The 20,049-nt window shown below is 39.4% G+C and overlaps 2 protein-coding genes across 2 annotated transcripts; one reads left to right on the forward strand and one right to left on the reverse strand.

Moving 5' to 3' along the window:
- Positions 1 to 359: 359 nt before the first annotated feature.
- On the reverse strand, positions 360 to 9,935 carry LOC145481444 (cytoplasmic tRNA 2-thiolation protein 1-like). Its single transcript, XM_081459936.1, has 15 exons — positions 9,850 to 9,935; positions 8,721 to 8,844; positions 8,023 to 8,141; positions 6,983 to 7,039; positions 6,640 to 6,697; positions 5,129 to 5,206; positions 4,603 to 4,644; positions 4,052 to 4,101; positions 3,591 to 3,655; positions 3,052 to 3,117; positions 2,249 to 2,307; positions 1,634 to 1,693; positions 1,299 to 1,386; positions 871 to 901; positions 360 to 443 (listed from the first exon to the last, which is right to left on the reverse strand). Exons 1-15 carry the CDS (start codon positions 9,904 to 9,906, stop codon positions 360 to 362), a joined length of 1,038 nt encoding a protein of 345 aa, XP_081316062.1. The 5' UTR covers positions 9,907 to 9,935.
- A 39-nt stretch (positions 9,936 to 9,974) lies between these two features.
- Positions 9,975 to 11,735, forward strand: LOC145481443 (DNA excision repair protein ERCC-8-like). The gene has a single exon (XM_081459935.1). The coding sequence runs from the start codon at positions 9,978 to 9,980 to the stop codon at positions 11,316 to 11,318; it is 1,341 nt and encodes a 446-aa protein (XP_081316061.1). The 5' UTR covers positions 9,975 to 9,977; the 3' UTR covers positions 11,319 to 11,735.
- Positions 11,736 to 20,049: the final 8,314 nt, after the last annotated feature.

A 20,049-nucleotide genomic window follows, 5' to 3' on the forward strand; every position in this document is an offset into this window, starting at 1 on the left:
GATTTCCCGTATGACGTTGAAATGATTAGCTTGAATACGAACAAAAAAACAAACTAGTTGTGAGCAATATGATTGGTTCAGCGAACAGAGGCCAGTGGACGCGGCTTTTGGTTGATTTAGTGAACACGCAAAGCCTCTGAAGCGTGCGGATTGCAAGTTGCTACTGTCTACGACGTCACTCACTCTTCAGTATTCTGACGCGGGTTGTTTGAAAGCTGGATAACGCTATCCACCGAACAAATCACTATCCAGTGGCACGAAAATCGCTCTATACATACATACTATATTGACTGAATAAGACTGAATAAGACCTCAATACTGTCTTTGTATTTTAATTATATTTATTTGTTACACAAGTATCAAAATTCAAGAGACGTCGCAGCGCTGCAGTTGTCTCGACTTACAGGCGGACTGGAACCATCAGTACTGCTCAGGGCTTCGATCTAGGGAAGTAAATTAAAATAATTAAGAATTCGACTACTTGTAAACTTGTGAAAAAATCCCTTGTTAACTTATGAAGCGATAGTTCTTGAGGTAGGGTGATGAAAAAAGTGCACGACGCCGTTGTAAGAGCGACTGAAAGAAGACAGTAACGTTTGTAAATTGTACGAGATTCTTCAACAAAATCTGTTGAAAAAGGAATTTTAAAGACCAGTCTAACTGCGTCTACCATAAAGCTAAACTTAAGAACGTGACCCAACGTCTCAAAGTTTGGCCACAAATGACAATGATCTATTTCTATCCCGATCCTCGTCAAAATTTTGAGTAGTTCTGTTCTGCACACTCTGGTTCTCATTTGTATCACTTTGTAGTGTACAGGTTTTCAAATCATCTATCAATTAAGAAAGAACCGACAGAGAAGGAACTTACCTGAGCTTTGGTTGTTTTGCCGATACCTAACCTGAGAAGCAGAAAAGCCATTAGAAACATGTACAGTCAAAGTAAATTGACGATGGTGCAGCGAAACGACTCCTGGTTACTCAGGGTCTTTACCAGAATCAGTCAAAGTCTGTGGAGCTGGAAGCGACTCATTCAAGGTAGCATGTTTGTCCTGGTAAATCCCAGGATATTTTTAAGGTAGTCGTGACAAATCACTGTTACTTATACCCCTTACAACGCACCTGGGTGGAGAGAGGCACCGTGAGAGTACAGCATCTTACCCAAGAACACAATACAATGACCCGTTTAAAAACCTCATGATGCAGAGTTTAAGGCAGTCGCCATTACGCTACCGAGCCTCGCACAATTGGTGACTTTGTTACACTGAACTGCAAAGCAAAACCGGAAATGCTCTTTACCTTGGTAGTCCCTTGTTAAGTCCTTCTAGAAGCACACACGCCTTGCACAGAGACTGACTTGAAATATAACCACATCTCTTACAAATACCTACAATATGAAGACAAATTATGATCACATGACGACACGTACCATTGACTACTCGTTTAAGACAGACATGGCGACTTTCCAAAAGAGTAAAAGTGGAAAAGGTTCGACAATTGCTTGGCTAGATCTTATGATTAAACACATTCTTTCCACCAGCACAGCAGAAGTTGGTGCGAACAGTCGTTAACATGGCCGTTTTGACAGTAAGAGTTAGGTGGAGATAAAAAGACAACATGGCTGTAAGTGATACCTTGAACGGGCATCTTGACATCCTTTTTCACAAACAAGCTTTCTCCGGAATGGATGATGTCTGTAAGATACAGAACGTGAAAGGACTTTAGTATTCTAATTTCCTCGTCTTCTCGATCCGTCCCCGCGCTATTCGGACGTCAGATCCCTAACATGACCTTTATATTGGGTACCGAATTGAGGCCTCTCGAATGAGTGCATTCGACATGCGCAGTCGCGGACTTCAAATGGTACCTTATGTAAACTTCTTAAACTCATTAATAATTTATCAAGTTTAAACAGCAAATCATGAACGTGACGGTGTTTGCATATCTGATCTTAATTGGCATAGATCTCTTCTCGGTGTTTGGAAATGTAGTCAAACACGGTCTTTCGTGTTTGATATATATTTAAACTGGGGCCAAATTTACAATCCTTGAACGTCTAGCTGATTCACGAACTGCTTATGGCGCCTCTTAACAAAGTTCAAATGCAGCCAAACTTCGAATGGTACCTTGACGAGGAACGTAAATTGAGGACCTAATTAATGATTCTCAGATTAGTCCCTTCAATATTAACCAATCTGCACGTCCCCAACTTACTCCTAGGCAGATAAAAGCTTAAATCAAATACTCACCCAAGATGGAGCTTGGACGAATTTTTTCTAAATCCTTGAGAAAGGTTCTTGCGTGACCCCTGTTGGAACAAACGACGGAATTGTTCAGTATGTCCTATACAGAGTTTGGGTAATAACGGATTCAGTATCTGAAGGTCAAAACAAGAACCTTCAGTGGCAAGACGTGAAGTTTAGGTCAGGGTTATATGCATCATTAGTATCACCCAACTAGTGGACTAATCAAATCCTGCATTTTGATTGGCTACGCTACTAGGGGACTATTAGTAATAGTCATCGAGTACCGAAATTGGCGCCATCGAGCGTGACGCTTTCTTTCGTTTTATTCCCAAATAAATATTTCTTCAACTTGCATTTGCTAACTTTATTATTGCCTTTTCTGTCCGACTAGTTGGGTGATACTAAAACAATTAGACCCTTCGCCCTCAAGGGCCACGGGTCAATAGCCCATTCGGCTTCGCCTCATGGGCTATTGACCCGTAGCCCTTGCGGGCTACGGGTCTAATTGTTAATTAGCAAGTTCCATTTTAGTTGCCTTAACGTCAAGGCCAAGAAACATATGCAAATCTTCGTGCAATAACGCTGCGTAACAAGTTGAATAGTTTTTCCTGAAATAATAATTTTCAACTTCGAAATCTGATACAAGACTTTCAATCCCAAACTCAAAACCAAATTTCTCTTAACTTATTCGCCTACATTTCTTTCACCGCTAGTAATGAGAATTGACTACTTTGTATTTTATTACTGCAAGGAAAGAATAGATCAACTGCTTTTGAGGCTAAAAGGAAAAGACAAGGCACACCCACCTGTAAGCATTTGGAGAATAAATACACTCTGTTGAAAAGTAGTCCAGCTTTTTGAAGTACGCGTACCTGTTGCCATGACAACGAGAAAATAATTGACCGTTTTGAATAGTCATTCGACATTAAGAAAAAAAACTCTCTTTCCTGGACGTTCGCAGATTGTTTAAATTTCCAAAAGTGAAAACACATTTGCGTGACAACTGCAGAAAAAATCTTCCTCAAATAACGCCATTACGCGTGGCACGTAGGCCTGATGGGTAGGTGCATAATGTATTTATTGTTTCTTTTTGGGGCGTGGAGGAGACAAGGGAACTCCGTCAACTCGACAGGACCGTCAACAGAGTGGCGTGGCTTTATTAAAGGGGTTTCTAACACAAAAAAAATGGCTAACCGGGCTTCTGTTTGGGTCACAGGAACTACAACAAAGTTGGTCCTGAAATATTTCATTGACCCTAATCACCTGTTGTACGATAAAACTCTCCGCGTGTTTTCATTTATCAAAAGATGTTAAACGAGCAATGGAGTCCAATCGTAATACTTACATTACAATTTCTTTTTCGTAAGTGTACTTGAATGGTTTACAACGAGGAATGGCACCCTCAGTACCCTAGAACAAACAGACAATCAGCAATGTAAGTAATAACGCCGGTATGATATCTGAAAGACAGGCAAGAGGTTTCTTAAATACAGAAGTAGTCCGTCATATGCAGAAAACAATTTGTGTAACATCCAGGATCTAGCCTCCGCCCGTACCCCTAGTGATAAAATGAACTGGAAGTACATAAATAATTGATTACAATGGAATTTTTAAAAAAATATTTATTTATACAGATCCCTAGTTGTTGTTGTTGTTTTTTCAGTTTCCTTTTTTCCGCTAGTAAAAAAACCCCAAGTTTTCTTCAATTGTTCTTTTTGCAGTTTACATCAGCGATATAACACAGTTACATCATATTATATGATTGTACATTTTTTTTTTTAAACTAACAGTATATTTAACCCATACCGTCACAATAGCTGTACATCGCCTAAGTCTTGCTATATCCCCTCGTAAAACTAAAATACACAGGAAAGTAACGTTAAGTTTTCAATCGTCTTCAGCGAAAGATAAAGTCTTATAGAAATCAAAAGGATGGGAAATTAGAAAACACCAAATTTGAAAACGCCGGCTTTGTGTTTTAGTGTGGACGGAAAGCATTTTGAAAAAGGAATTTTCAAAAAAATATGACTTCTTGATAACCATGTGATCAACCTCCCAAAGGGTGCACTCAAACTTTATTACCAGAACTGATTGTTGCGTATTCAAATTTTTCTGGTGTAGTGTAGACGGAAAAAAGTTGATGCGTTTCTAAGTGAGAAGACTGAGAACACCGTTTTCAAATTTCTCCGGCGTAGTGTGGACGAAAAACATCTGATGCGTTTTCGGAGTGAAAACGCCTTTTTCAAATTTCTCCGACGTAGTGTGGACTGTGCTTGATATGATTTCACAGATGGTTTCACTTAACAAGAAGGCATCAATTCTAATATCGATCTCAAATACTTTATGTGTAGGCTTACCGTTCATTAATACTGTTTCTGCTATGTCGTCTGCATTGTGACCTGGAAATGTAAATTCGCAATGTTATTAGGCTTAGTCAGAACGCTTGCCTTCTCACAGTTCTGATATTCTGCAATATCAAGTCGGTATGTCTCACCAAAGTACAAACCAAGGACTGAACAAACTCGCTCACAATTAGGTTTAAGTACTGTGCTGTTACCAGATGTTCAGCGACTAGATTAAATTTTTTGATCACAGAAAACATCAAATGTTTGTTATGACAATAGTTACCATGTAGAATTCTTTAGAGCGGTTTTCAATTGAGTGTCGTAAAACCAAAACCAAAACCCATTACTTACCAATTAGACTTCTCAGCTAATCTCGAACTGTAGTAAAACCAAAACCAAAACCAAAGTAATTGTCTAATTACTTTCGACACTCAACTGAAAACCGCTCTATTATTCAATATTCCACCTAATGTTATGCTGTGACAAATCATAGTCACTAATTTAAATTACAATTACTAGGCGTGAATCCTGTTCCAACCTGTTACTATTTTATCAACCTTTAAAGCCACTGCTCCTCTATCCAAAGCTTGCCGTCTAAATACTCCACAAAATGTACCTGCATGTAAAAAAGACATCAATGACAATGCAGAATTAACAGCTTGTTAACAGATCTGGAAACCTGTAAAACACACAGGAAACAATTAAAAGGTTGTTCAGGAAAACAGCAGTTCTCAACAACGTTAAGAAGTAATATATGGATTTAGGCCAGCCTAAAAGCGTAGCTCCTGGGCCGGGTTGTTCAAAGCCCGATTAAGCTAACCCAGAAAAAGGTAGAATTTTGATTTGAGTTTTGTAACTTTGCGGTGAGGTTTCTGTGTATTGTTTGGCCTTCTGTTTTGAGTTTTAATAATCACCATATACGCAAAACAAAACAGCAAAACACATTTGTATAGAAGAAAAAGTTATAATTCGATTAACTTTTAATCCTGGGTTAGCATAAATTGGCTTCCGAGCAATCCTGCCCTGTTTCCAACAAGCTAACCCAATATGAGCCCGCGATCCAATCGATAACCAGCGCTTGGTCAGCAGTCAACTTCAAGAAAACACGTGACCTCGAGGAGCTGTAAACCTGAGCCCGCGATATGGTCACGTGATACTGGTCAGCGGATACCTTGTATTGACAGGTGTCAATTGATCATAACATGGATGTCCAATGTCAAGGAAGCGCACGGTAAACCAAGGCTGCATGTCTCTGTCAACCTATTATTTGGAGTATGGCCGCCATGTTGGGCAACTCCGCCGTCGCTGTCGTCGTCGTCGTGCGTATGCGCCCACGAGCAATACCGCTAGCCATGGTAACCATGAGAAAATCAACTCATGGGTTTCCTTTTCTTTCCCATATGAGTATGGGGCTCCGCTTGGCGGCCCTTTGGGCCGCCGGAGCTCCGCTATAAGTTAATTTATATTAGGTTATACATTTGATAAGAAACAGTCAGTGGTAAGTAACAACTTTTGACCCGAGATTATAAGAGCTGTTAGATAAAGGTGTTCCACTGTACTTCAGAAGGGTTAAAATATTGTCCAATCATTCTCACGACTTGTTCTTGATTTTTAAATGACCTCTTAAATGAATCAACCCGTAGTATAGTTTCTATTTAGAAGGCTGAAAAAGTTAAAAAGTAAAAAACACTGAACGTTTTTCAGGGTCAACTTCAGGGTTAGCAAATATTATGGACAGGTAGTATATGTTTCGCTGATGCAGCCCTAGCTCTGGGCGCATGAGAATTTTCGGAACACAAGAGAAATGCAAAAACTATACTGTGGGGGAAGGACAACCTGTGATCAGGGCTTCAGAAAGAAGAATCTGCACATGGTTGTTCAAGTTACATGTATCCAGGGGAGATTTCAAGATGCTGTAGTGTGTACAAAATATCTCCATTGTAATTAATACATTGTATAGACATCAATGTTTAAATTAGTCATTGAGTTTAAACAGTCATTTGAGATCAATCTTTGAAATAATAAAAGGAAATTGAATTCTGCACTTACAATTATTTTTCAGTCCTATCTGCTTGACAATAGCATCCATGGTCCAGCCATAGAGTTCCTGAACACATAATCATCGCATTATTAACATCTGACATCTTTTTATGTTTAGTTGTTGACATTTAAATGGCTTTGATTAATGGGTCTTGGTTTTAAAATGACCAATACAGGGTAACTGTTTCTTTCTTGAAATTTCAAATTATTAAATCTCTATCAATTATCTAAATCTCAAAAGTACGAAGGTGTGGAGTGAATGGCAAGTGTATCACTTCATGTGTACAGTAATATTAGTCAGACTTACTAGTATTTATCTAGCTTGTCACCATGAAGAAATAATCATATTTACCTCATACGAAACAATCTTGAGTGGTAACTCATACTGCATTTCATTTCTCTTCACTGTCTGTTGTGAAACAAATGCATTCTGTCATTTCACTGCCTTTCGATGCATATGAAGTAAAATACATGTATGACTTCCACATTGGTAGGGTGTTGGTGATGTATTGGTCTTGTGTCAGCTGACGCATTGGCTAACATGGTGGTTGGGTTGGAATTCTATAGCTTAACCCAGATTCCACAGTAATATTGCATTATTTCACATGCTACCTTATTTCACTAAATTTCGTGAGTATTTAATTTTGCGAAAAGTCAAGCGCCATATTTTGCAGGTATTAAATTTCATGATCTTCAGAGGAAATTACAATTGGAGTGTACTAAATTTCCGGACTTTTTTCAATTCTTTAATATGTAGCGTTGACCTCAGAACTGTAACAACATAATTAATATGATCGTTATTGTAAACAATAGCAAACATAACAAAGTGTGACAAAGTTTGATGACAGTACAATTGAGATTTTGAAGAACTTAGCAGCAGAGGATCTGACAGTGAGACCAAAACAAACAAACCAAACAACAAACTCCTAAACATGAAGCTGAGACATGTTGGAATAACAGTGATGAAATAACAGCTTGAATTTCATTTAGTTAATTGATATTACTGTATATAGGTATTAAATTTTGCCATTTAATCCTCACATGTCCTATATTTTGTGAGTATTAAATTTCACGATTTTTTCAAAATCGCAAAAATTGCAAAATTTAGTGAGAATAAGGTACTTGTAGTGCAAATGCTCCCAGTGTGTGGCTTCAAAATAAGTTGATATCCAGCATTCAAATTCTGTTAGGGCTCTACGCATTTCAATATCTTTAATCCTCCATCAAGAATTCATTTACTTCATGTTGGTTAAGTGCCAGCTATTTTCGTATGAGTAGCAGTGCTTCATCATAATTTAACAACTGTTTAGAGCTCAAATGTTGCCAAAGTCACCATGATTATCGTGTCATTGATATATGTATAAAATTATATGTTTTGCTCTTTACATGTACCTCCAATGAATCATCCCTGTAACCAGTTATTCCCTCATCCACAGACAATAGAATCAATTTTAACCCATAGTCATACTCTTCATTGAGTTTTTTAAGTACATAAGCCAACACAGTGGAATCTGAAACAAAAACAACAGTTACAGTATTGTGATAACTTCTTCATGAGCTTAGTAAATGACAGCTGCTGGAGTTAAGGAATGGATTATTCAGAGGAGGGGTTGGACAATAACATGCACCTTTCAATGAACTTATCACAGGCTAAAATGTCAGCGGAAAGTAGCTTTCAGGCATCAAGCTTAAAAGCTTGTTAAAAAGCCAGCGTAGTACATGTATTTTCAACCGCATTCCTGCAAGTAATCTCCATTTATACACACATGTATTATGAAAGGCATCCTCAAGAAGGGTATCCTCATTTGGGAGATTAGTTACATGTTTATGTAGGTAGGTTATGCATGCCCCCCTCCCTCACCCCCCTACATGCTGTATGATAATGAAATTCAAACCTTTTCAGAACATCCCCACATTGCCATCAGCATTTTAACACAAGTTATGCTGTTCATAATCATTTTATCAGCCTTGACCACATCAACACTGTCTCATACATGTCCATGTAGGTCAGAATTTTACCCTAATAGGACCTCTTACAAGGAGCCTTTTACAAGAAGGAGCATAATATCAGTAGCAGGTTGACGCATTACCTTTTCCACCAGATGCACCAATAGCTACAACTTGTCCTTTTGTAAAGAGTTTATTTGAGATTATTGTGTGGTGGACCTCAGTCTCAAATACAACATAAAAGCACTCCTTACACAAAGCATCACCCTATCGTAAAGTGTTTCAAAAACAACAAAATTACTAATGCATACATAACGAACACATTAAAAATATATCTAGAAGTAGCAATGGTCTCTCAAAAATGAGGATAATGTGTCTTAAGGCAGCTGCGGACCGAGTATCTGTTGGAGTGTCTGTCAACATGTTGATAGAGTATCTGCTGATATATTGACCAACATCGGTCACCTCTCAACTGACACAAGTTGGCTGATACTGGTCAATAAGCCACTGACACTTGGTCGATACTCTATGACGCTTGGCTGATACTCTTATGCCACTCTGGCTTTCCCCATATGGGCACTGAGGCTAGAGAGACTGTTATTTTGCACCCTCAAGCTCTGTGAGTTAGGGGGAGGAGATGGCTGACATTTCAAACCATTACAGGAGAAATAATGATTAATAAGACACGATATACCACTGATAGTTGACTGGTATACTCCTGACATCTGATCATAACAGTAACAGTTGAAGTGTCAACCGAGTGTCAACTGACATACTGACTGTATTATAATATGTCGACCAATAATGGCAACCAATGGTCCACCAAGCTGAAGAACATTGCAAGGGACCCTCGACTGATTGTCCATCAACATAACCGAGTATCAGTCCAGATGTCGATCAAGTGTCAGTTTTAATGTGGACTGATACTTTGCCAATAGTATCGACTGATACTCAACCTACAGATGCGTTAAGTACACATGATCCAAAATGATTCAATTAGAAAATCGATTCCCAGAGTGTCACATTGAACAATCTTTCCTGAACAGTGCTCAGTAGGCACCAAAAAACGTATCACTAAAATAAGGTTTAAGATTATGGCATCTAACAACGTTTAAAAAAGCCTTGAGCAAAATCAGTTGTTAAAAAAACTATCTTATCGGTCAAATGCCCCCAAAATTCACCTAGTTAGTTTGTGATGCAATAATTTTGTAAGTCAATCTTTCAATTCAAAAGCGACTTTTTTGAATTAGTGTCGTACCAAACGCAACTTACCGTTTTTGGTCGCTTTAAAATGGCTTTATTGCCACAGATCTTACAACAAAGAGGCATCCCCTTCCTTTAAAAAAAACAAATAAGCCTAACTATGTTTCTGGAGCCAAAATTCTCAATTATCGACCACCATGTTGGTTTGTTTTCGATCCCAGTCTCCCAATCGGCCACGTGACATGCGAAACCTGGTTGATTTTGCTTCATCGGCAATTTTCGTTTTGCTTGTGGCAGCTAAACCATGTGTGATATATTTTCAGCGTAAAATGTTTCGTTCCTTTTACATGAGAGAGCAAGGCACACTTCCTGCGTTTCTTCTTCCCCAAGCTGAGCGAACGAAACGAGTGCGATCCGTGAAACTGAGTCGCAATGGCGAAATGGAACAGGTACATAAATCGGGGATAAACTGTGTTGACATCGACACAGACGAAGGTAAATATCTGTTGTCTTCGGGTTCAAATGGAAAAATAGCCATTCACGATATAGAGGAATGTTTTTACCAAGACACATTCAAATGCACGTCAGTTGCTACGGTGGAAAGAACTTTGAAAGACAGTCACAAACTCAGTGTGGAAACTGTACAGTGGTACCCAAATGACACTGGCATGTTTTTATCCAGTTCAGTCGATTCGACACTCAAAGTATGGGATACAAATGCACTCGAAGTTGTTGAGAACTTTCGGCTCGAAGGAATGGTTTACCATCATCAAATGCCAAAGAATGCCAAGAAACATTGTCTGGTGGCGACGGCGTGTGAGGACTCCAGAGTGTACCTTTGTGATTTGAAATCAGGTTCTGCGATTCATATTTTAAAAGGGCATTCGAGGGCAGTCATTTCACTGGCCTGGTCACCAAGGAATGACTACCTTTTAGCTAGCGGTAGCCGTGACAATAAAGTACTTTTGTGGGATGTGCGTAAAGCAGTGGGAAGCATCCTCTCGCTGGATCAGCACAATGGTAAAGGCGGCTCTAGATCATCAACTATAAACACAGCTCACAACGGTCACGTGAATGGTATTTCCTTTTCACCTGATGGATTGTATTTATTGACTTATGGGACAGATGATCGTTTAAGATTGTGGGACACGTTCACTGGCAAGAACACCCTGGTAAATTTTGGGCGTGTCCACAATCCCAGTCGGAAATCTGTTAAACTTTGCCTATCCAGTGGAACTACAAGGGAAGTGGCTTTTGTTCCATCTGGTAGCAGTATAGAGGTGTTTGAAATTGAGACAGGAAAGCATATAGCCACTCTCACTGGTCATTACAATAATGTAAACTGTTGCACATTTCATAAACATTTTCAAGCTCTTTTTAGTGGAGCAAACGATACAAATCTCTTGATATGGCTTCCTGAAATGAACCGCACTGGAGATAAAAAGGAAGGTCAATCAACTGAGGCTGTTGCTAGGGCTGCAGATCAAGTTGTCAATCCTTATCAAGACTCCTGGAGCAGCGATGAAGAGGAAAAGTGAAAAAAAAAAAATAAACAGCAACAACACTGGTCAACAACAACAAAATTTACATGTATATAGCAAATGGACTTCCTTCCCACCCATATGGGGTGTAGCTGCAATAGTCCTAGTTACTCCATATTATTGAAGAACTGGTGAAGTGAAAGAAATCTCTTTTCTTCCTTTTCAAACTCATTGATAATTCATCAAGTTAAATGAAAATCACTACTGTGAAGGAGGTTTGGATACCTGGTCTTAATTAGCGTAGGTTTTTATGATTTTAGTTTTCCGTTTACTCCTTAGTTTTTGTTTCAATTAAGAAGATACATTGTCTATCAAACACTCAAGACAGTGTCTCCTCGGCTATCCAAACACCTCAAATTTTGTCAAAAATACTCTGCTGTATGTAGTAGTAGTAGACTTTATTGGAGAGGGTAACATTTGACAGTAACAAAACTGATAAACTAATGGCCCTCTAAATAAACACAAAAAGGAAATTAATTAAAATCACTACATACAACCTATAAATATGACTGATTTACAATGTCTAAGTAGTAAAAATGTAAAACTGCTAGATACTAATAAATGATTGAGTAGTAAATTGATTTTTTAAAATTGATTTTAAAATTATTGTTGTATTTTCAACTCTCTTCTGCAGACTCAGTGTTTGGATATCGTAATGAAGCACCTAACCTAACCTAAACTAATCAATAACTCATCAAAGAACAAAGGGAAATCGTAACTATGATGATGTTTGGATATCTGATCTTAACTGGCATGGATTCATACGATTTTATTTCTCTGTTTTTTCCTTAGTTTTAGTTTTGATTGAAAAGATGTTTCAAACAATCAAGACAGTATTTCACTACATTTCCAACATTATGCATGAAAACTCTTCTAACACTCCACTGAGCCTGATAGTTTCTGTTCTGATGTGAAGTATATATGAAATAATTCATATTTGAACTGCGGTTGCAGATGAAGGTGAAGAATGATCATCGCAGTAAATTTACAAATCATAATTTTTATTTCCTCAAAAGCTTGACAATGTAACAATGAAACCTCTGCTCTGGGCTGACATGTATATTTGTTGTGGAAAAATGCACACATGATCTTTAGATCAATAACATATTACCACACTTTGAATGCTGACCACTTGGCAGATCTATTGTGGGGAAGGGGTGAGAGCTCAATCATATACTGGTAACCTGCACTTCAGGGTATAGGGAAGGCGAAAACTTGAAAAATTTCCATCCCCCCACCCCTCCACACCCACATCTACCCCCATTTTCCCTTTCCCATCTTCCCAGGGGCAGATTCAGAAGGGTGGATTGGGTGGCTAGCCACCCCCCTGTTTTTGAAATAAAACGTAAAATATTTGAAAACGGTTGTGAAAATTATGGCAGAAATAAGGGCAAACTCTCTGAACAGGTACTTCAATGTAATGTCTTCTTCCCGATAATGAACTCTTTAACTGGCAATTGTACATTTTTGTTCACTGAGGGGTCATGCACTTTGTACCACTTGTGACGTCATCAATTTAGGCTTCAATAGATATTCTTGATAGCTAGGATAGATCTATCTGCACAACTGTCTGTTTTGGACATCAATCCCATTCTGACATAGCTACATGTAATTAAAAAAATGTGAGCAGTTTTTGGTGCAAAAATGGTGGTTAAATGACCCATTACACTTAAAATCGATCACGGTTCCATTTCCGGCTTTAAACATAACCAGTAAATTGTTGTGTATTATTGTTTCTGGGGCTCAAAATGGCCAATTTGAGCGATTTGGTGGGTTTGGTGTTGACTGTTACTACACGTTGTATCACCCATAAACGACAATACACAACAACTGAGGTAGGTTTACGTTTATTTTGAGTTTAACATAGACGTTACTCGATATAAGTTTACGATATTAAGACTCTTCAATATTCGCATACATTTCGTTATATTTGGAACATATAAACACTGACACGCCTCTTCTGTGGGTGCCATGTACTGTAACGTGAGTAACAGAACATCTGAATGTCTTTGAGATTTGTTATTGCAACGACAAGCTGTTATTCAAGAGCCCTGACCCTTTGAAATGAATACTTCGTCTAATGTATAAGGACTCTTCAGTTGGCCAAAACTTAGAGATAAGTCATCTTTTGACGTCCGTGACAGCCTTCTCGGAACGCCATTTTAATGTCACGAAACGCAAAAGCTGGGAAACGTTCTCTGGCACAACGAAGACCCCTGCCGAAATATAGCTCTGTAAAACGTCAAGTTCTTTGATGTTCTTGCCCGAACTAAACTAAGACCTCGGAAACGTCAAATGAAAATGAGCGGCGCGGCGTACGGCAAAGTTACGTTCGCAGATCCCCGCTGAGAATAGCGTGACGTAACCTGTCGCGTGTCTACTTATATAATTTTAACGCTAGCGCTTGAAAACGTGACCTGACATGGGTTGCCTCAATAAAAATCTTCGTGTACCTGCCGTTCAGATTACAACAGACTGTTTCAGAGCGTAGAGGAGATCAGTCAAGATTAGCCTAACACCGATGGAAGACCACTCAAACGAGTGTAAGCTTGGAGATAACATCTCGACGAAAGGAGTGAGTCGTACAACGAATGAAGTTCTGGACAAAGATAAATACATGGACATCGATGAATTCATGACCGTTCTACGAGACGTGGAACTGATCACTCCCTTTGGGAAGGTACAAGGGGCAAGTTATACAGATGTGCACCAGGTTGATTTTCAAGCTCTTCATGCGAAAGAGAAAGACTTTACACTCGCAGGGAGAGTCATACCCCGTACACCAACTGTATTGCAAGTTATCGAAATGGAGAGACGATTACGCGAGGTAGATACGAACAAACTAGTGCCTTACTCAAAGCAGAACAGTCGGCAGATCGTGGAGGATTCTGTGACTACAAACTATTTATTCTTACTGTTAAGTCGAAGAGCGACTGAGTCAGATTGATGTGTTGGCGTTTCTGTAATAATCGCGAAAGTATGCGAAGTTTTCGCTGCTTTCCGTTGATTACATAACTTCGCCATCTTTGAACATCAGGGCACCGCTTCGCGGAAAACGTGCAAACGTTTTGAATTGTCCAAATGTTTCTGAAAGGAAAACTTTCACTGAAATTTAATATCACCATAATGCAAAGTAAGTATTTATTTTTCTTTGGCAAGAACGAGAAGGCACGTTATAAATAACTTTGTGATTGTTGATACCCGGTGTGCCTTGAGAGCACATCATTTCTTTCTGGAAACGTTTTTAACCCACGCACCTCTAGAATCAATTTCTTCATTTAAATTCCGTCTTATATATATTTAGTCTTTTTATGGCGAAGAAAAGGTCATTGCTGAACAGTTGTGAATAAATAATAATGATGTTGCTCTGTTGCACTTGTAAAATACTAGTAGTAAGAATCGTGACTTTGCTGTATGAAAAATCCGCTATCAAATTAAACTCGATCTCAACAACTGTTTTCCTACTTCTACTTAACGACTCTCTTTATATATATATTTTTTGTGACCAGTGTTACCATAAACTCGAAAATCTTTGGGAGGTTTTCATCACGCGAAATTTCACGCGCAGCATTTATGTTATGTAATAATACGAAAAAAATATCTAAAATAGGCAGAATATTTTGATTCATCCATTGCCTAAAGCTTCCTACAAACATTTTCAATTAATTATTTGCCTTGAATGATTTTCCTTGCGATAAGCAGATTGATAATTGAATTTACAACATACAAGTCAAATTTGGAAACACCAAGGGCAGATTATCGTCACGTGTGGATGTGTTCTAATTGCACCTGAATTGAATTATATCACAGACGACATGGCAGACAAAGTTCCTTAATATGCTTTGTTTTCTCATTTTCACAAATGTTAGGCTCGCTGCGGAAGTTCTTTTCTTTTTGCCCTAAAGTATTAACACTTGAAGCGATGCCGCAACGCTTGTATTAATTCTTGGACCAATGTTTTAGAACCTGTCCTGAACCGAAAAAAATTTGAAAAATTCATAAAGTTCAGGCGCACGTCACGCAAACCAAACGATCGCATGTGCGGTCGTACGGCTGGATGCACGTGCCCTGTGATCACGGCAACGTGCTGAGAGTAAGTCTTCCCAGAGCTCCTCGCGTTTTCTCCGTTTCGTTGGAGCCTGGGGATACTAGTTAAATCATAAGTCTCGAGAATCTTGACCCAAGTATCATGATCAGGTTTTTTCGAGGCCTCCCTGTTTTCTATCTTGTAAAGAATGCGTAAATTAGCAAATGAATTCAACAACGAGCATCTCTTACGTAACGAAGCAACCGTTATAAAACCTTTGTAGCACAGACTGCTGTTTCCCAACATTACAGTTAATTTACATTACAATCACGTACACGATTGTGCAATCAATTTTACAGTCGTATAGCTAAATTGATCAGTAAGTGAGGCCCTGACCACGCTACGCCGGAGGAATTTGAAAACGGAGCTTTATTTCGCCGATTAGGCATACCGTCCACACTAATCCGTCACGAAAGCGGAGCGTTTTCGAAAACGCTATTCAAACCGGAGGAATTTGAAAACGACGGCTCTGCGTTATAGTGAGGACGGAAAACATTTTAAAACGGAGCTTTTCGAAAACGATCACCATCAGTCCTCATCGCGCCATCGGACTGACAAGGCCTTCACAGTCTCTCTCCAGCGCGGACGATCTTGTGCCGCCTTCCGGATTTCACTCCAGGTCAAGTGTATGGTCCCGAGTTCTTTTTCCGTTGGCCTCCTCCAGGTTGTTCTAGGCCTTCCCCGTTGTCTTTTCCCTTCTGGTGTCCAGAATAGACCTTCTTTTCGAAAACGATGGCATCACGATAATAATGTGATTTTCCTCAAACACAAATCCAAAATGACCGTTTAATCTTGCGTTCATAATTATCATTGTTCTGTCACGCAAAAAAGTCACGCTCCTGTGAAGCGGCATGCCAGCGTGAGTCAAAGGCTCATACGTCGCATTTCTGCCGTGTCGAATTCAATTCAATTAAGTGCGCCAGAAATGCGACTGTGGATTCATACGTCGCACTTGTGTCGCACTTAATTCAGAATTTATACTGTCGGGTATGTCGGCCAGCGGAAAATGTTTTAAACGTAGAATATTCAATACGGCGGACGAAAATATTGAGCGACGAAGGACTTTAATTTTTCTAAAAATTGTCCGCCAATGGAAGGAGAGGGGGAAGGCTGACAACGGAGCAGTATGTGTTGCAATATGTTCAGGTTGCATCGTATCGGGTCGAGAACGGCCAAGTTTCTTCTTTTTCTTTGGCGGGAAAACATTTACGCATGCTCAATACATTAACATAATGTATGCATTAGATTCGAGACGGCAGAAATTCGACGTCTGAATCGGTGTCGCGTTTCTGTCGGATAATGCGACAAGACCAGTCGAACGTGCGGCAGAAATGCGGCAGCCGACTCAGACGTCGAATTTCTGTCGAATTTAATTCGTTGAATTGAATTCGACACGGCAGAAATGCGACGTATGAACCGGGCCTGACTCACTCGGTCCCTTTCCTTACCATTTTAACCGGTTTAACTCTTTTATATTGTTGTGGCTTGAAAAGAGAACAGTGCTAGTGCTAGTTAAGGGTTATTAGAATTGAGCCTTTCTCAAAATCTGTTCGGAAACGTGTTGTGAGAAAAATGAGCGAACTCAAATTAAACTATAAGACGGCAAAGGCAACGAAACCTTCGCAAACAAAAGGTTTAATGAAGAGAACAACCGCTTTGCACGTGGGTTACAGATCTTGTAAATTTCGTAACACAAGTACAATTGGAAACCGTCCACCCTACGCCGGAGAAATTTGAAAACGCAGCTTTATTTCTGCGGTTAGGCCACCGAAAACGGATCGAGCTTTTCGAAAACGCTCTTCAAACCGGAGAAATGTAAAAACGCCGGCTGTGCGTTTTCGTGTGGACGGAACACATTTTGAAAACGGAGCCGTTCGACAATGACGAAGTCACGATAATCACGTGATTTAACCTTGTCCGAGTTTTCCCCAAACACAAATCTAAAATGACCGGTTATTGTTGCTTTTCAGGAGTCATAATCGGGGTCCCCAATTATGGCTCCTGTGCGTTTTCAAATTTCTCCGGCGTAGTGTAACGTCGTTGCAAGACTAAAGCACCGTCCACACTACGCCGGAGAAATTTGAAAACGGCGTTTTCACTCCGAAAACGCATCAAAGTTTTTCGTCCACACTACGCTGGTGAAATTCGAAAACGCAACAATCACTGGTCATGGTCATTTGGGATTTGTGTTTGAGGAAAACTTGGGCAGGGAAATCACATGAATATCGTGACGCCATCGTTTACGAACAGCTCCGTTCTCAAAATGTTTTTCGTCCTAAGGAAAACGCACAGCCGGCGTTTTCAAATTCCTCCGGTTTGAAGGGCGTTTACGAAAAGCCTCGTTATTTTATGACGGCTTATGTGAACGGTAGGCCTAAACGAGTACAAATAAAGCTGCTTGTTTTCAAATTTATCCGGCGTAATTGCTTGAGCCTTACCGGAAGTCTATAAAGTTCTCCAGGGGGAGACGGTAAGGTGTGTACGTTTGTTCATCTACGTCAGTCCTCTAGCGAGACCGTCAGCACATTGCAGTTTGGGTCAGCGGCAAAGTAAGTTGAGCTTGGAAAGGCTACACAGAACGTTACTTAAGCGTCCTAGAGAAATTAATCGAAATCATTTCTGAACTAAACTGTACTGTAAACTAAATAAACTGTAGGTTGGAAGAAAGCCGAAACAAATTGCCATAGTATAACTTAATCTTTCAGCCATAAATTTGTAAGGGTGGGGAGGAAGGTGCGGCTCGCGATTTACGAATTCTTCGAGTGTTCTTCCAACATCCCGCGTGGTTTATCAGCCTATAAACCATAAAAACTTGTGGTCTATTGCTTTTATATAATAATTCAGAAGACCCGCGAAATTTCGATGTGTTTACTGGCACAATAGCTGGTTTTCACATGACGTCACTAAAATTCAAACTACAAAACTATTGATCTTCCTGAGATTTTACGTTAATGATGTATAAGAGCAGCTGAAAACTAATATTTACACAAATGTTCGCTCCGAATGGGTTCTTGGTTTTGTGATAGACTACGCTTGAATTTCGAAACTTTTGCGTGACGCGGCATTTACATGACGGAGTCATGATGGTTAAAAAGTGACTTATTTCGGGGAATTTGGCTATCTGAACAGTTTATGTCTTAGAAAAAGTATTATTTTAATGTTTTAGAGTTTCTCGAGGAATAAATTCACGCTTTTGCAGCAAAACTCACTGACAGATGTTTCTGTTGGTTTTGCGGCCGCCATGTTGGTGTCCATACGGATGGGCACCAGCATGGCGTCTCAATACAAATCGCTATAAATTTGGGTAAAAAATTTCTCCGCATATCTTGCATAAGAAAAATTGCTGTGACCAGAATTTTGACGAGAGTCTTTGCATATTTACCTTCTTTCATTTCCCAGATTCTGGACTTTATCTATTGAACGGTTTTGATTTTTATTCTGATCTATTTTGAATGGCGTGACACTGAAAACCAGCAATAAACCATGGCTGATTGACCAATCAGAGCGCGCCCATTCATTTGATTATTATGTAATGGCTCATAACCCATGATGGTTAAGCTAATAGGAACTCTCGAATTGCATTATTTAATGAGTCAGTTTTTAATCATGAAAATTAGCCGATGAGCGCGCGAGAATTTCCGCAATTATTGTGAAAATATGGACTAACTGCATGTATTTTCTGCTTCTTGTTCTTGACAATAACAGTATCGATAACAACAAGCTTTATTTGCTCGGGAAATGTTTTTACATGCACGGAAGATACTCACATTAGAAATTGATTAGCCATTACTTTATAAGCTTTGACGTGTTGGCTCTCACGTTATAGATGTCAAGAAATTTGATATGAGGGCCCAACGAAAAGTTTGATTGTAGAACCAGAAAGGGCCTGGAAACGATGATAGAATATTGAGCATGTTCTAACTTTGCTCAATACTACTCATTCTCTGAGCTCATTGGCTCTTTATGTGAATGACGTCAGACGTTCATCTTCATGAATTAAAGCTTGATTAATCAGTTACCTAACTGTAAGTGCAAGTAACTTCACTGAAATGACACCTGAACTTAAAATTTACATAAAGTTACATATGCATAAAAGTCATTGCAGATCAGTCAAATTGAGATCACAGAAAAGCCATACGAAACATTGTAGCCATGTTTTCTATATTTCATAGCTACGACACTTTTTGTTTCCAAACCCTCTTTCCAGCTCATCTCATGACAAGACTATAAAACAATCTTCTGCACCGCGTGCAGTATCTAGTCCCACTCATAATCCCCCACCCATCCCAGACTCTTTTCGGGTGCCATGTTTCGTCAACAAATGCGCTCTAAAATCAGAACTGTTTTGCGGTCTAGCCAGGAGATTAAACCAGTTTTTAATGTTTCCTCTCAAACAGGTTTACTCATATTTCAACAGTTTCATTATTTATTGGACAGTCTGGTGTCAATTTCAACTGGCGTAGTAGACATCCAGTGTCTCAAACAGAGGTTCGGAGACGTCCAGTGGGGGGTCGGGTAAGGCTTTGTCAAAGCCTTCTTTACCAACCAACCAGTAGGTAGTCACCAGGCCCTGCCTCTGTCAAAAGAAAAAAACGCAGCGAAATTATGTCAACTGAAATGCAGTAAACCGCTAGCACAAGA

This window comes from Orbicella franksi, chromosome 3, assembly GCF_964199315.1.
Source record: "Orbicella franksi chromosome 3, jaOrbFran1.1, whole genome shotgun sequence".
Classification (NCBI taxonomy): Eukaryota; Metazoa; Cnidaria; class Anthozoa; order Scleractinia; family Merulinidae; genus Orbicella; species Orbicella franksi.

Bases quoted from the DNA above. Each gene is read 5' to 3' on its own strand.
- LOC145481444 (XM_081459936.1), bottom strand. From the start codon at position 9,906: ATGCCTCTTTGTTGTAAGATCTGTGGCAATAAAGCCATTTTAAAGCGA. The intron at 6,698-6,982 runs GTAAATATGATT...TTATGTGTTCAG, and splicing joins TCAAGATTGTTTCGTATGAG to GAACTCTATGGCTGGACCAT. The intron at 1,387-1,633 runs GTATCACTTACA...TTCATATTGTAG, and splicing joins TGTCAAGATGCCCGTTCAAG to GTATTTGTAAGAGATGTGGT.
- LOC145481443 (XM_081459935.1), top strand. From the start codon at position 9,978: ATGTTGGTTTGTTTTCGATCCCAGTCTCCCAATCGGCCACGTGACATG.